The 14790-nt window shown below is 56.0% G+C and overlaps 3 protein-coding genes across 4 annotated transcripts; all 3 read right to left on the reverse strand.

Annotated features, from left to right (window-relative positions):
- Positions 1-2420: 2420 nt before the first annotated feature.
- On the reverse strand, positions 2421-7145 carry LOC121666654 (CMRF35-like molecule 5). Of its 2 annotated transcripts, none has more exons than XM_042032469.1 (7): positions 6778-7145; positions 6327-6665; positions 5441-5579; positions 4315-4421; positions 3705-3757; positions 3055-3189; positions 2421-2774 (listed from the first exon to the last, which is right to left on the reverse strand). In XM_042032469.1, exons 1-7 carry the CDS (start codon positions 6815-6817, stop codon positions 2640-2642), a joined length of 948 nt encoding a protein of 315 aa, XP_041888403.1. In that variant the 5' UTR covers positions 6818-7145; the 3' UTR covers positions 2421-2639. The 2 variants fall into 2 exon arrangements, with proteins under 2 accessions (XP_041888403.1, XP_041888402.1); XM_042032468.1 differs by having other exon boundaries at positions 5441-5507; positions 6778-6919.
- Positions 7146-7153: 8 nt separating this feature from the next.
- On the reverse strand, positions 7154-8045 carry LOC121666560 (CMRF35-like molecule 6). The gene is made up of 2 exons (XM_042032234.1): positions 7727-8045; positions 7154-7413 (listed from the first exon to the last, which is right to left on the reverse strand). The coding sequence occupies exons 1-2, from the start codon at positions 8043-8045 to the stop codon at positions 7154-7156; spliced, it is 579 nt and encodes a 192-aa protein (XP_041888168.1).
- Positions 8046-9118: 1073 nt separating this feature from the next.
- Positions 9119-10968, reverse strand: LOC121666653 (protein CD300H-like). Its single transcript, XM_042032467.1, has 4 exons — positions 10774-10968; positions 10048-10380; positions 9754-9841; positions 9119-9549 (listed from the first exon to the last, which is right to left on the reverse strand). The coding sequence occupies exons 1-4, from the start codon at positions 10910-10912 to the stop codon at positions 9171-9173; spliced, it is 939 nt and encodes a 312-aa protein (XP_041888401.1). The 5' UTR covers positions 10913-10968; the 3' UTR covers positions 9119-9170.
- Between the last annotated feature and the right edge of the window lie 3822 nt (positions 10969-14790).

Below are 14790 nucleotides of genomic sequence, written 5' to 3' on the forward strand. Positions count from 1 at the left end.
TGGATGTGAGAGTGTGTGAGTGGGTGTGTGTGCATGAATGTGAGTGTGAGCATGTGAGTGTGCACATGAATTAATTAATGTGAGTGTGAATGAGTGTGTGAGAATGTGAGTGAGCGTGAGTGAATATGTGAATGTGTGTGTGTGCGCACCTTGCAATGTGAGAGTGACTGTGAATGAATGTGTGGAGGACTGTGAGTGATGTGAGTGTGCCCTGGGCTCTGTGTGTGTGTGTGTGTGCACTGGGGTGTGGCCACTCATGCACTGCAGTTTGTGCCTGTGCCAGTGGTGTCAACCCCTCTGCCACAGACAGGGACAACTTCCACTGTCCCAGGTTCCTCCCAGCCTCGTCCAGCCTGGCCTTGGACACTGCCAGGGATCCAGGGGCAGCCACAGCTTCTCTGGGCACCCTGTGCCAGGACCTCACCACCCTCACAGGGAACAATTCCTTCCCAATATCCCATCTAACCCTGTTCTCTGGCACTGTGAAGCCATTCCCCTTGTCCAGGCACTCCGGGCCCTTGTCCTAAGTCCCTCTCTAGCTCTCTTGGATACCCTTTAGGCACTGGAAGGGGCTCTGAGGTCTCCACAGAGCCTTCTCTTCTCCAGGCTGAACATACCCAGCTCTCTCAGCCTTTCCCCTGTAAAGGCTACTGGGGGGGGAAGTACTTCAGCAGAGGAAATAGGAAGCAGTGGCTGGGTGGTGATAGCAGTTCCTGGGAGTTCCATGATCCCCTGTGAACTTTGTGGGCAGATTCTGCTGATAAAGCCAAGGGAACACTGCAGTCTCCATGCCCCTGAGGGTTTTAAGAGGAAGAGGTGTTGGTGAGGGGTTTTCCCAGGCTGCAGAAGGGCTCTGAGCAGCCTGCTGAGCTCTGGGAGGGCTTCCCCTTTGACAGGAGCAATCTGGTCCATGCCTCAAGGGCTAAAGGCTGCAAGATTGCCTCAGCATCTCCACACCAGCAAGAAAAGGCTCCCTACCTAGAATCCTTTAGGTTGCAAAAGACCTCTAAGAACATCAAGACCATCCATTAACCCAGCACTGCCAAGGCCACAACTAAACCATGTCCCCAAATGTCACATCTACATATCTTATAGACCCCTCCAGGGATTGTGACTCTACCACTTCCCTCAGCAGCCCGTTCCAGGGCTTGATAGCCCTTTTGGTGAAGAAATTTTCACTAATATCCAATCTAAACCTCCACTGGCACAACCCGTGGAGTTGTTTCCCCTTGTGGCCCCATTTCCCCTTGTCCTGTTGCTTGTTATGTGGGTAAAGAGACCGGCCTGCACCTGACTACAACCTGCTGTCAGGTATTTGTAGAGAGTGAGAAGTTCCCACCTCAACTTCCTCCTGGTTGTGGTTTAAATCAGCATGCCTGCCCTGAAACCAGCTTGGCTGCAGAGAGCGACAGTGCCCAAATTCCCACCGGCAAAGGAAAATTCACCTCTGTGCAAAACCACTTGCAAACAGCCATGTATGTTTAAGAGCTCAGGTTTTCTGCTCCCAGCCCATCACAAATGGACATCCATCCCTATGGATTTCATAGGAGTGGATGGATGAGTTGCCTGACACTGGGCACAAGAGTGAACATTCATAGCAGGAGCACCAGCATGCCAGGGGCAAGACTCCATGGAGTATTCCAGTGTGGAGTGATGCTGCAGCAGCAGCTGGTGGCGGAGCTGTGGGTTTGTGCTGGAGCCCCAAGACTCCTTGTCTTTAAAGATCTGAGTTCTTACACTGCCAGAGCCCAGCTGGGCACCAGCAAGGGGCAGGACCTGCTTTCAGGGTGACACTCTACAATATACCCCTTAGCAGGTGGGAACCTGCTGTACAAACACAGCCACACACCGCGGGCAATGCTATCAGATTCTCGGTGTCACTGATAAAGCAGCGACACTGCACACAGAAGGTATTTAGTGGGTGCCAGAAAAATAGTTACCAGCAAAGCAGAAAAGAGCAAGGTGATCCACCTGTGTGCTCCAGGCTGGGGGTCCTTGGGGGTGCAGGGAGAGAAAGAGCAGGAGCAAACCCCTTGGGTGCCTGTGGGACCAGGGGTTGGGGGAGATGCCATTTCTGCACCAAATCCTGATACACCTCACACTCCACACGAGCAAATGCACTTGGATATAACATTTCCCACAGTCCTGGTTCCCAGGAGCTGCCAGCTGGCATCAGCATGAAAAAATGTCAGTCTGAGGCGACCAGTGGGTTTGGGAGCATGAGCCCACAGGAGCAATGCAGCCAAAGGAGTGAGTGGGATGAGTGGTCAGCACAGGGAGCCAGCCCACCCACAACCCCCAGCCCAGCCTCACCTTCCCTGCCCACCTCTCCCACACCCTGCCTGGTGGGTCTCTGGTCTGGACTACCCCACTTCAAGGGGGAGTTTTATTCCCAGCACCACTGCTGTATGGATGAGGACTCCAAGTGCAAAGGGATGACTTTATCTTCAATTCTCTCTGTGCCTCCACACAACCTCATCCTCTCTGACGTTGCTTCAAAGAAACACCCAAGTCTCGGAGAGCAGCAGCTCTGCGGTCGAGCCGGCTCCTGCCTGAGCAGAACACCAACCCCATGTCCTCTGGGTAAGTCCCCCTGGTGCTGCTGGCAGCAGGAACAGCCCGTGGGGCCGGGTGCTTGCTCATCTGCTGCACACAGTGCTGTAGAGCTCTTCACTGGCCCGTGGAGCTGATGGCACATTGGTGTAGATCTGCTCCTGCCGCAGCATGGGCTTCTGCACCCTGGCATATAACGCCTCTCTGTCCTCTTCCAAAGGCTGGGAAATGAGGGACATAAAAAACATCCTTTGTGAGGCAAACACATCCAGATAAACACTGTCTGCTGGAACCTCTCTGGGATGCTTAAGCACCCAGGAGCAGCCACAGGGACTGAAGAGGGAACCCACATTAGCCAGGGTCACTTGCACCCCAGTTTGGCACTTCCCTTTGCAGCCCTCTTCTTCCCCACCCAGCCCATCCTGCTGACTGTTCTGTCACCCACCCAGCCCAGCCTTCCTCCCACCGCCTCCAGCTTGGCAGTGCTTGGCATTCTCCTACCTGAGCACTCTGCCTGACCTCCATGTACTCTGTTGGGGGGGTTTCCAGGCGGCGGAAAGCCTCAGCATTGCTGTATTGGCTCTCAGCTGTGCCCGTGTCGTGGTTGATGTCCGCATAGTTCAAGGTATCTGCTTTCTGATGGAGAAGGATGAGCTCTTACCCTGCTGCCACTCCCTGCCTGCATCCACAGGGGTGGGAGTATCTCCCACCCTGCTGCCTGTCCTGATGGGTGCTGAGACGGCTGCAGGAGCACTGGGTGGAAATAAAAACTGAAGCAAGGGCTGGCTCAGCATTTCCCAGGGAAATTTTAGCGACACCAGCCCCTCCTCAAAAGCCGGCAGAAAATACCAGAAAATATATTCCGAGCAGTAAGCAAGGAGCAGCTACCCTGCAGCCACTTCAGGTGTGCTTTGCTGCAGGTTTCACCCAGAGAAGCAGCTCCCACCCTTGGAGAGGCTTGGAGAGAAACCTCTCAGTTCAATCCTAAATTCCTTTCCAGGGAATACTCAGCAATAGTCAGGATCCCTCCCAGCCTAAAGCGACATGAACCTGGCTGAAAGCAGCAGCTCTGGCAGCTCGGGGTGCAATGTTTCCCCTCTCCATGTGAACTTGGGGCACAGAATCCCAAGAACTTATGAGGTTTTCCTTACTGTAAGCGACAGACTGTGAGTCCTGTCCATCTCTATGGCTGCTCCGGAAAGGGCTGGATGAAGCAGGGATGTGGTTGGACATGAGTGAAAACAGAGGAAAAGAAACGTATTGAGAAACTGCACTGCCACTGCAAATCTTGCCATAAAGCAGGACAAGAACCTGACACTCCATGAGCCGTCTAAACTGGACCACTTCTTCAAATAAAGCCAGCTCCACCCGCCAGCTGGCAGTGTCCCCTCCCGTCCTTCCCCATCCTTCACACTGGCCTTAAACTTCGCACCAAGCCTAGTGTAAGCCTGGCCCATGCAAGTGAGCCCATCTGGAGAAGCTGATGGTGCCCAGACAAATTCAAGAAGATTCTGTGCTGGGCAGCAGCCACACCAAAGGCTGTCATTCCCTGCTCCCAGGGAACAACACCCATGGGGTGGTCACACTGTTCCCTCAAAGGAAGGAGACCTCCTTGGTGGAGGTCGCAATGATGGACTGAGGAACTGGATGGATCAGGAAGGGAATGAGGGGAAAAAACGAAATACAGAGGGAAAAATAAGTGAAGCAGAACAGGCTCTGGTACAGAAACAGGATGTTTGTGGCCATGACAACTTCACTCACCCTTCTTCTTCTTCCTGGAGAGTATTACCAGAACACCAGCAGCCACTGCAAGCAAAAAAAGAACCACGCCGATGGCTGGAGTGAGGATGTGCTCGACCACGTTCAAGCTGCAAGAAAAGAAAGTGTTTATGTTGTCACGCTTCTCAGGAGGAACCAGCCCGGAGCAGGGTTGCAGGAAGTGGCTGTGGGTGACACAGGGAGTAGCTGTGCATGGCAGGGCTTGCCCTGGGAGGGAGAACAGCAGGCATGGGCTGGTCAGGCTGCCAGCTGGGCATGGAGCAGAGCAAACCAAAAACTGCAGAAGCAAAACAACGCTCAGGTCTGAGAGCTGCTGCGTCTTCAGTGATTTAAGGATGGGTTCCTGCGTTTGCTCTGTTTTAACTCCACTCTTTGTTAGCCTTGTTGGTAATGGGTAAGCAGGAAAGGCCAGTGAGCCAGCATGCCCTTGAGTGTGCTGATGGGGAGTCTCAGCTTCATCTGCTGCTGGCATCACCTCCCACAGGCAGGAGAGAAGGGGAGAACATCTAACACTCGGGTTTCACACTTTGTTAACTATCTCTGTGGGGCTGTGTGTAACTACAAAGAAGAACAGGGCACTGGCAGCACTTGGCTTCCCACAAAAAGTCTCACTGAGTTTTGGGGAAGGAAATGGGGTCAGTGCTGCAGGCAGAAACCACCTCTCCCACGGCAATAACTCATGTCTTGCTTAAGCTGCAAGATGGACAGGGGACAAACAGGGCTTTGCCAGAGTCATGTGACTAGAGGCACTGGAATTACTGTCACAGAATTAAAGAATGGTTTGGATCAGAAAGGACCTTAAAGATCATCCAGCTCTAACCCTCTGCCATGGGAAGGGACACCTTCCACTACATTGCTCTGAGCCCCATCCAGCCTGGCCTTGAACATTTCCAGGGATGGGGCATCCACAACTTCTCTGGGCAACCTGTGCCAGGACCTCACCACTCTCACAGGGAAGAATTTTTCCATGTGGAGTGGTCTCTAAAGGCAAAAACAGGAGGTCTGGATCCTTAAGGGAAGTGTGAAGAGCCTGATGGTTGCAGGGCTCCAGCTGCACCAAAGAGCTGATGGAGGAAAGTGGCTGTTGTAGGCAGGAGCTGCTACTCACTGTTGAGGGGTGGAGGGATTTGATGTCGATGGCACACTTTCCTTCTGGGAAACTTCCCGTGTGCAGCCTGTTACAGAGGGAGAGAGATCAGGGGATGTGGTGGTGGTGGTGGAGGTTGATGACGGGAGTGTGGAAGAAGCTGTAACAAAAAGAGGAGAGGCTTGGTTGATCTCTGTGGGGGAAAATGCTGTGGGTCTTGCAGTGAGTCAGAAGTGACCCATATACTGTCACAGCAGGAGAAGCTGGGTCCCCTCTGCCACATCCAGAGGACACACCTTGAGGTCGGAGGGGTGTGAGACCTTTCCCTTGCCCACAAGGCTTTTCAGTCTCAGTCCCCCCCAAAACATGCACAAAACAGATTCACGCTGCAGAAAGGGGGTCTGGGCACCCCATGCCCAGTTTAGTACTAACACAACAACCCCACGTATATATTGTGCTGCCATGCTGGCTGATCCCTGGCAAGGCAATGGAGAGGGATGTTCCCTAGGCCCAGGGCCTGGTGCCACAGGCACTGCCTGTCCCAAGAGGGAAATGGGGCAGCACAGTGGGGTGAGGAACTCCCCAGTGTTATACAGTAAGGCAAGGAGGGCACAGACAAGGCCAGCAAGAGCTAATGAGGAAGAAGATGCGATACAGAGGGCACAGTGCACCTCAAAAATGGAGGTGACTGATCCTGGGGTGCCAAGAAGGGGCTCTGGAGAGAACTGGGAATAGGGAATGAGTGATGGTGGCACCTACTGCACTCTGGTGACAAATCCCGGGGCTGTCCCACCTGCATGGGCACCCACTAGCTCCAGGTTGCCCCCAATGCAGCCCCTGCTGCAAGCACCTGGAGGGGGACACATCCATGCTGGACCAGGGGGACCCGCAACCCCCAAGGACTGACCTGAGACCACGATCACATCCACAACAGCACTGTCATCCAACCGAAATGATCCCGTTCGCACCCCACAGCGGAAAGTGCCCTCGTCCCTCTTGGACAGACCATGCACGGTCACCGTGAATGCCCGGCGTGTGCGGTTGTCCCGGATGGAGAACCGGCCCCGCTGCACCACGGGCTTCGACTCCGAGGTGATGACGATGTCCTTATCACAGGTATAAAGTGTTGCTGGAGTGCACCAGAACTTCGGCTTCTTCTCCTGGCCCGGCGGGTACGTGCAGGTGACCGAGAGGGAACCGCCCTCGAATCCCTGCACGGTGCCGGGCCCCGTCACTGCCCCGCAGCCTGTGGACACACGCGGAGCCGCGGGAGTGCTGCCGCCGCTCCGACACCTGCCCCCGTCGGGGCCGCCCTCTCGGGGCCGCTGCGGCAGTCGGGAGCTCCGGCGCAGCCTTACCTGGCAGCAGCGCCCAGGCGAGCAGAGGCAGGAGCTGCATGGCCGCTCCGGGACTCAGCCGGGGCTCAGCGGGCTGCTGCCGCTCCCGCTTCCTCTCGGCGGAGCCCGGGCCCCTCCCGCGGCCGCCCCCGCGGCAACGCCCGCCCCGTTGGGGTGGAGCGCGGGGACCCCCGGGGCTGCCGGACAGTGGGGGCCGCCGGAGAGAGGAGGCGGGGATAAAGGGCGGTGTCGGGGAGCGTTTGTTGGAGCCGGGGGGGGCGAGAGGCAGGAAGGGCCCGGAGGGGCCCCGCTGCTGCCGCTCCCGCCCGCGCCGTCGGGACCGGGGCAATCCCGGGCTGAGCGGCACCGGCCGCGGCCGTGGGGTCCCGGCGGAAGCTCAGCGGTCCCGCAGGCTGACCCAGAGCACGGCCGCGCTCATGGCCAGCAGCGCCAGCAGCTGCAGCCCGGCCAGCACTGGGAAGTAGCGGAAAGTGCCGCGGGTCCCCTGCGGAGCGTCCGGCGAGAGCGTCGGGGTTGCAGATGCGGAGGAAGGATGGATGCAGCGGGTGCCAGACGGGCACCGTGTCCCTGTCACGCTCAGGGTGACACCTCCTCCCACAGTAGGGCCCCGGCTCCCCAGCCTGGGGGTCACCGTTGCTGAGAGGGAGACGTGCAGAGTCTGACATAAGAACACGATCACCTCCAAAGAAATATTCTTATCCAGCGGGTACATTCCCATTCACACGCCTCACCACAAGGTGCCCACATCCACAGCCACTATGAACAACAGGTGTGTGTGTGCTTGTCTGGGTTGGAGATGATGAGGAGGGACAAATGCAGCGGGTGCCACATGGACACCTTGTCCCCCTCCATCCCCCACACTCAGGGTGACACCTCCTACCTTAGTTGGGCCCCAGCCCCCCCCACCCTGTGGTCATTGGTGCTGTGCAGGGAATGTGCAAGAACTGACCTGGGGATAAAATCACCTCCACATCAGCAATCTCATCAAACTGCAATAATCCCGTTCCCACCCCACAGTGGACGGTGCCTGTGTCCCTCTTGGCCAGACCCTCCGCAGTCACCCTGAATGCCCAGTGCGTGTGGTTGTTCCGAATGGAGAACCGGCCCTGCTGCACCTCAGGCTTCGACTCCGAGCTGATGACAAAGTCCTCAGCACAGGTAGGAGGAATACTTGTAGCAGGTTTGCAACAGAATTTTGACAATGTCTCCCGGCAGGTCTGGTACGTGCAGGTGACCGACAGGGTTTCCCCCAGGAATCCCAGCACCATGCCAGGCCCTGTCACTGCCCTGCAGCCTGGGGAGACACACGGACTCACAGGAGCGCTTCAGAACTGACACGTCCTGCTCCTTCTGCTGGATCCAGTGTGGCGCTCCAGCCCCGGCAGCCCACTCAGCCCTCCCTGGCAGCAGTGCCCAGGCAAACAGCAGCAGGAGCCACATGGACAGGGCAGCCTGGGCCGTGCATCGGGACAGCCCTGCTGCTCCTCTTCATTTGGTGTCTCTGGGGCTTTGCTTCCTCTTTTGCCCCTGCTATGACCTCCGTTACCGCTGGAGATTCAGCAAGATCGTGGCACTTCCTGATTCCTACAGTTGCAGCTTCTCCTGCTCACTGAGAGCACTTGCTGTGCACTGTCCCCTGTGCCCTCCCTCAGGGGCTCCCCTTTCTTCCTCCAGCATGGCCCCCATGCCAGAACACAGCCTGCCTCTCACTGCCACACTGCCCAGCCCCTCTGGACAGGCAGGGCACTCCGTGGGGGAGGTAGCTCAGTATGGCACAGGGAGCACCTGAACCCCAGACAATCCCCGAGGCTGGGCAGTGCGCCTGCATGGCCACCCTGTCCTTCCCATGGGAATGCAATGGGGAACCCCAGCCTCTTATCCCGCTGCAGCTGGACGTGAGCAGCCACTTCTCTTGCCAGCACATGCCCCCAGGCTGTTCCCAGCACAGCCCCTCTGTGGCTCAGGAGCCCCATGCTCTGATCAGGTCCCTCCAGGCCTCTCCCTGTGTCTGCAATGCCTGCAGCTGCTGCGGGGGGGGGGCACAGTTGTGGAAGGACACTCTTCCCTGGCTCTTGCTCAGCTGGAGATGGGCATTTGGTGGATCAGGCAGAGGTGGCAGGGCTGAGGCTCCTGGGGCTGAGGGCTCCTCTCCCCGTGACGAAGCTCAGCTGGGCCATGGTGGAGCAGGTGCCTGCTCGGCCCCTGTGACCCCATGCCCCCCCCAGCCACAATGCAGCATGTCCCCGCACAGGTGTGGGCATCAGCATCGGCTGCCACGGGCATCCCGGGCACTGCTGCAGCTGAAAGAAGGAGCAGATGGACAGACAAGCAGACAAGGTCCTGCAGGATACCCAGCCTTCATTGCAAAATTGTCTTCAGCTGGCAGCCGCAGCTCAACAGACACAGGCTCTCTGCACCCCAAACCCTTCCCTCTCCAGCGCAGGGGCTGCCAGGAGGGGCCGAGGCTTTCCAAGGGCAGGAGCACCCGGAGCCGAGCACCTCCCGGCACGGGCCGGCTGTGACGGGTGGCACGGCCCCAGCAGGGCGGGGCCCGGGGGGGCAGAAGGGCATCCCTGGGGCTCCGAGGTGGTTGCGACGGGTGGGCAGCCCCGAGCCCTGGTGCTGCCACACACCTCCAAGAGCTGCGGGTTTTCCTGGCCACGGCTCCCACACCGGCTCCTCATCCAGGCTGCCCCACAAGCTACGGCCAGTGCCGTGGGCACCTTGATGCTGAGGAGCAGCAGCAGCAAGTGGATGACACTGAGCTGGGACCTGTGTAGGAGAAAGGTGGTTATGCTAGAGCTTTAGTAAGGTCTGGGGAATGAGGATGGGGGCAGTTGTATGTCTGCCAGCTGCCTGCCTTGACCCCCGAATGCTCTTTGGGGGCTCCACACTGGGATATACATGCATGGGAAAAGAATGTTTTGGCCAGGGGATGCTGTTGGGGGCTTGCCCAGATCCCAAGCCCTGACTCACAGCACTGGAAGCTCCCCACAGTTCCTGGGGCACAGAGGGTTGGTTGTCACTGGGCTCACATTGCTGTCCTCAGTTGTGTTTGAAACAGCTGTAAAGGAAACAGAATCAGAGCAATTTGGGGACCCCCACACCCCCTATTGTGCACCCTGCCCAGGGGTCTCTGCCCTGAGACTTCAACCATGAAGGTGCAGGGGGTGGAGATGGAGCTATCCAGGCAACACCCTGAGCACTGGGGAGGAGGAAGAGGAAAAAGGGGGAAGTTTACAGCCAGCTTTGCTCCCAGCCCTGTGTTACCTGCAGAGACCATCACCTTGGTGCTGTGCCACCGGTTGATCCCCAGTTTCCTCTTCACCCCGCAGGAGTACCGGCCTGCATCCTCCAGTGTGACACTGCTCAGTGTCACCGTGAATGCGTGTGCTGTGTGATTGTCCCTGATGGACACCCTGTCCCCCGTCACTGTCACCTCTGAGCCATCGGTTTGGATATAAGTCAAACAGAACCGGAGGAAGTTTTTGCGGCACCAGTACTTGGAGTTGAGCTTGTAGCGCGGCTTGTAGCTGCAGGACACTGCCAGTGAGCTGCCCTGCTCAACTGTCACCTGCTTGGGGCCTGTCACTGCCTGGCCACCTGCAGGGGACAGAGAGAGGTGCTGTAAACCCATCCTGGCATTGCCTCAGAGAACCATGAAGAATCCCCCTTGTGTACCCCACAAGGTTTCTTGGGGGTACAGCCCGAGGGAGGCTCTGCCTGTGCACCCACTATGCTGGTGAGCAGTGGTGAGGTGAGATGTCCCCAGTCATTATAGAAGACCCCCCATCACGAGTGTATGTTATTAAGAGAGCGAAAAGCCTTATTCCCAGCATTCACACGGCAGGGAACAAGCAGATCTCAGAGATCCCGCCCTGAAACTGCCAGAGGAAAAGTTTGGGCTTTTGCCGTGACCACAGTGAGCTTCCTGGTCTGCCTCAGCCCCAGCCTCTCCACAGCTCTGCCAGAACCCCTGAGATGGATTTGCCTGACCTGTGCTTGTGGCTCTCACGAGGAAAAGGGTCCAAACCAAGAAAATCCTCATTTTCCAGCTTCTTGCTCCCAAGCTGGAATTTTCCCCGTGGTTTTTCACAAAGAATCCTTCAGGATGAAGCCAGGCCCACACGCGCATGGGCGTCCAAAGAGTTTTCCAAGCTGCTTTCTCCTGTCACTTTGGGCAGTGCTTACTCAGAGACCCTAGATATCCTCTTTTTAAGACAGTCACTTCCTTCCCTTCACCCAGGGATCGTGACTCACCCTGGGGTGTTCCATGACAGAGACTCTGTTTTTTCTCCAAAATAGTCACTGCGTTCCCAGGAAAACACCAAAACACAGCAGGTTCCTCCACTGTGATCCCCATCCCAGCAGGGAGCAAAGACAGAGGCCACAGGATTTTGGGAAGTTTTGAGAGGGACCAGGCCAGAGCAGGGATGCAGGGACTGGGGTGGAGTGAGTGCAGGTCAGCCCCTGGGGATGGACTGGTTGGGATGCCAGGATGCTCTCCCAGTTCTGATGGACTGGGAAGATGGACAGCCATCCCACTCCCCTGCACTGCTGCTCCCTGGCTCCCGAGTGGGCTGCCAGCTTCAGCTGGGCTGCTTTTGTCTGTTTTCTCAAGAAGTGTCTTATTTCCTCCCCAAACCACCTTTTCTGGCACAGCTGTGGGGTTTTGAGTGACAATGCTGGTTTTCCCCAGAATTAAATGCTTCCACTAAAAGTTTCAGAAACACAAACACACAAAGCAAAGCCGCTTCCCTGGCAGCTGCCTTGTCAATGGCTTTCTTCCAATATGCCCCTTGGAAAGAGCAGAAAGCACAAACCTCCAGAATCTCCTTCCCTCTCAGTGCCTTGCCATGGCAAGAGGAAGCTCTGGGTTTTCCTTAGGGTCACCAAGTAACCCCTTCCTTCCCAGCTGACCGCTGTGAGCCAAAATGCTGCAAGTAACAGCAAGATCTAAATTCAAAAAGTGGCTGGAGATGGCAAATCTGCTTTGTGCTGAGAAGCTTCCCACTCCAGTCACCTCATCTTCCTCGGGGATGCATCCCTGCCACTGGCTGGAAAATCACAGTGCATCCTTCCCACCCTTCCCTTGGAGTGAGGGGACGATTAGGAGAAGTGGCTTGGAGGTAGAGGCTCTGGATGGAACGTGCACAGGGAAGGTGCCTACAAAGGTATTTGCTGCATGAGGATTTCGAGGGCAGCTCAGCTACCCGAAAGCAGACAGAAGGACATCTTCAAAGAGCCACTTTGGTCGAGTTGCTGGGGAATTTTTCAGGCCAAATCCATGCTGTGTCATTACTATCACATCACCATCACATAACCATCAGATGTGGGGTGTCATTTGCCTATTTCCCAGGTTTGGTTCCCGGGCAGGATGAGCAGCTGCCCAGTCCAGTGCAGGGGCTGGGACTCCCAGCACAGACTGAGGCCACTTCCTCCCCATCATGGCAGTCCCCAGAACCATGTTACACCCCAGAGAGCTCCTGACTCTGTGTGACCGAAGGTACATCTCCTTGCAGCCCCTGAGGATACAGCAGTGATTTGCAGTCACCCAACATCAGCACTGTGACTCCCACGTGGGGTTTTACTCTGATATTTCTCCTCCCACCTGCTGTGTGAAGGGGCCCTGGCTGAGTGGGACACTGACCAGGGGCTGTCAATGAGGGGTTTGCAAAGGGGATGGCTCCAGCTCAGCGCCTGAGCCCCAAAACAACAGCAGCGTGTGAACATCCTCCTGGAGGGGAAGGTCAAGATGAGAGCAGGCAGGAAAGAGGAACCCCAGAGTGCTGACACAGAAGCCTGTTGTGGGAGGAGTTGCGATGTTTATCCCAATTAAAGTGAGCGTCAGTTGGAAAGGCAAACCAGAAAGGGAGTAGAGCAATTCAGGCACAAACCAGTGCAAGAGAGTGTGATGAGGAATCACTCTGTCTAAAGTGGAGAGAGCCCTGCTGAGAGCCTCCCGACACCCTCCAGCCAGGGCACGGGTGCTGGGGTGCTCCAGAAGCCCGGGGGGGATGGATAAACACAGCCCCCTGCACAGGGCAGGGGAAGGTGCTCTGCTCTGCACCAGCATCTCTGAGGGGCTGTGGCAGGGTCCTGCAAGCCAAGACCTCTCTCTTTTGGCAGAAAGAGGCCCGGGAAGTGCAAGGCAAAGCTGCTCTGTGAGAGAAGAAGCGTTGCTGGAACGGTTCTCAGGAATGCCGCGGATGCACCCTGGCAGGAGCACATCAATTCGCCTTTTCATCTGCGCCACACGCGGGGCTGGAGCGAGGACCCGCGCGTGGCTCGGTGGCCACATCAGCGAGCAAAGTGTGTCAGAGCCCCGGCAGCGCCATCGTGATGTGATGTGGGCACGGCACAGGGAATGAGCTGAGACGAGCTGACACCTGTGCCCCTGCAGCCCCTGCCCCCTGCCTGCCCCTGGGCAGCGCTCCCAGTCCCTGCCCAGCAGCGACAGGACACTGCACGACACCATCAGACACTGCTTTTGCTCTGGTTCTGCAAGATTATGAATCTGGGTTTACTCTCTGGTGTTGATCCTAAGAAACAGCCTGAAAGCCTTCCTGAGACAGGCAGTAATTGAGTCAATCGGTGCATGCATTTCCTTGGTTCAAGGCCCATAAAGAACAGATCTTCCCCAGTTCTCATCTCACTGTATTACCCACCACCACAGCTGAGCCTTTCCAGAGTCCTGTCTGCTCTGGACTTCAATGATATTTCCAATCCCCAATTCTGTTATTTAATCTAGGGCCTTTGAAAAACAATCGAGCCCTTTCAGTCTGTTCTTCCTGGGCAGATTTAGCAAGTTTGGTGAAATTGTCCTTAGGAGATAAGGCTGAGTAAATAACGTAGCTCCTTTAGTGCTGGCTGATTGAGCAGGCACTGTCTGATCTCTCCTTTCCGCTGCCATCTCAGATAACCAAGATAAGTCCTGATCATTCCCAGATCTCCCAATTTAGCAAAGGCAGTAAAAGTGGTAAAAAATACTTGCCGACTTTGTGGTGGTGGAGGATTTACTCTGGGCTCTGCCTGAGGCTGGACTTAGCCAGAAGGGCCTAAGGCAGGGGTTATTCAATGCAAAGAAATTAAGAATCTGTACTCAGTGGATTCAGAGGATGAAATTCTGATTCCTTCCTAGCTCACGGGGAAGGAATGACTCCAGCAAGGCTCCAGTTTCCCCCAAATGTGTTGTACAGTCAATCCAGGGAGATACTACAGCAGTTAATGGGGTTGGGCAGCAGAGAACAAGCAGGAGGACAGTGAAGCAGAAACTCCTGAGCTGGATTTAAATCTTCCACTGTTAGAGCTGTCCTTCTCAAGGCAAATACACAAGTAATTAAGCTACCACATATACAGTCTACCAGCAAACAGACCAAACAATGGATCTAAATTGCAGGTTCATTTGGAATCACTCCTGCTGTTTACAGGTCATTTCCTCTGATTTCATTGCTCTGCATTGATTTCAGCTGGTCAGCACTTGCTTGGGGCTATAAACTGCTCACTGGCTGCCAGAAACCACTGCTGGGTCTGGAGGAGGCTGGCAGACCAAGTGGTTTGCTCTGGATGGTGGGGAAATGCATTCTTTGGTGTGTGAGGGGATGCAGGTACTGGGCTCTGATAAAGCTGCTGATATCACTTATCTGCGATGGGTTACGTCCTCCAGCATCATAAAGTGGGATAAAGCCCTTGGAGCAGGGCCAGGGTGTGCTGGTGCCATGTTTTACCAGCAATCTGTGTTGTCTCATTAGACTGCATTACATTTGGAGATATACTGATAGACAGGAAAATTGTCTTCCTCCTGAATGTGGTTAAACCTGCAGGGCCAAGTGTGTCTCTGGTGCAACACTAGTGTCTGCACAGGGAATAGACCACTTGGCTCTGTGAGGCTCTTCCCAGTCAGCAGCAGCCCCTCCTTGCTCTCCTTTATGATTCAGGATAGTTAGCAAGTGTTGCTGGAGCTAAAAAGTCAGAGAATGCTCTCCAAGCCCCAGAGCTTCACCTGCAGCAGGG

This window comes from Corvus kubaryi, unplaced genomic scaffold, assembly GCF_017639235.1.
Source record: "Corvus kubaryi isolate FWS band 111438036 unplaced genomic scaffold, C.kubaryi_AGA036_p1.0 37353, whole genome shotgun sequence".
Lineage (NCBI taxonomy): Eukaryota > Metazoa > Chordata > Aves > Passeriformes > Corvidae > Corvus > Corvus kubaryi.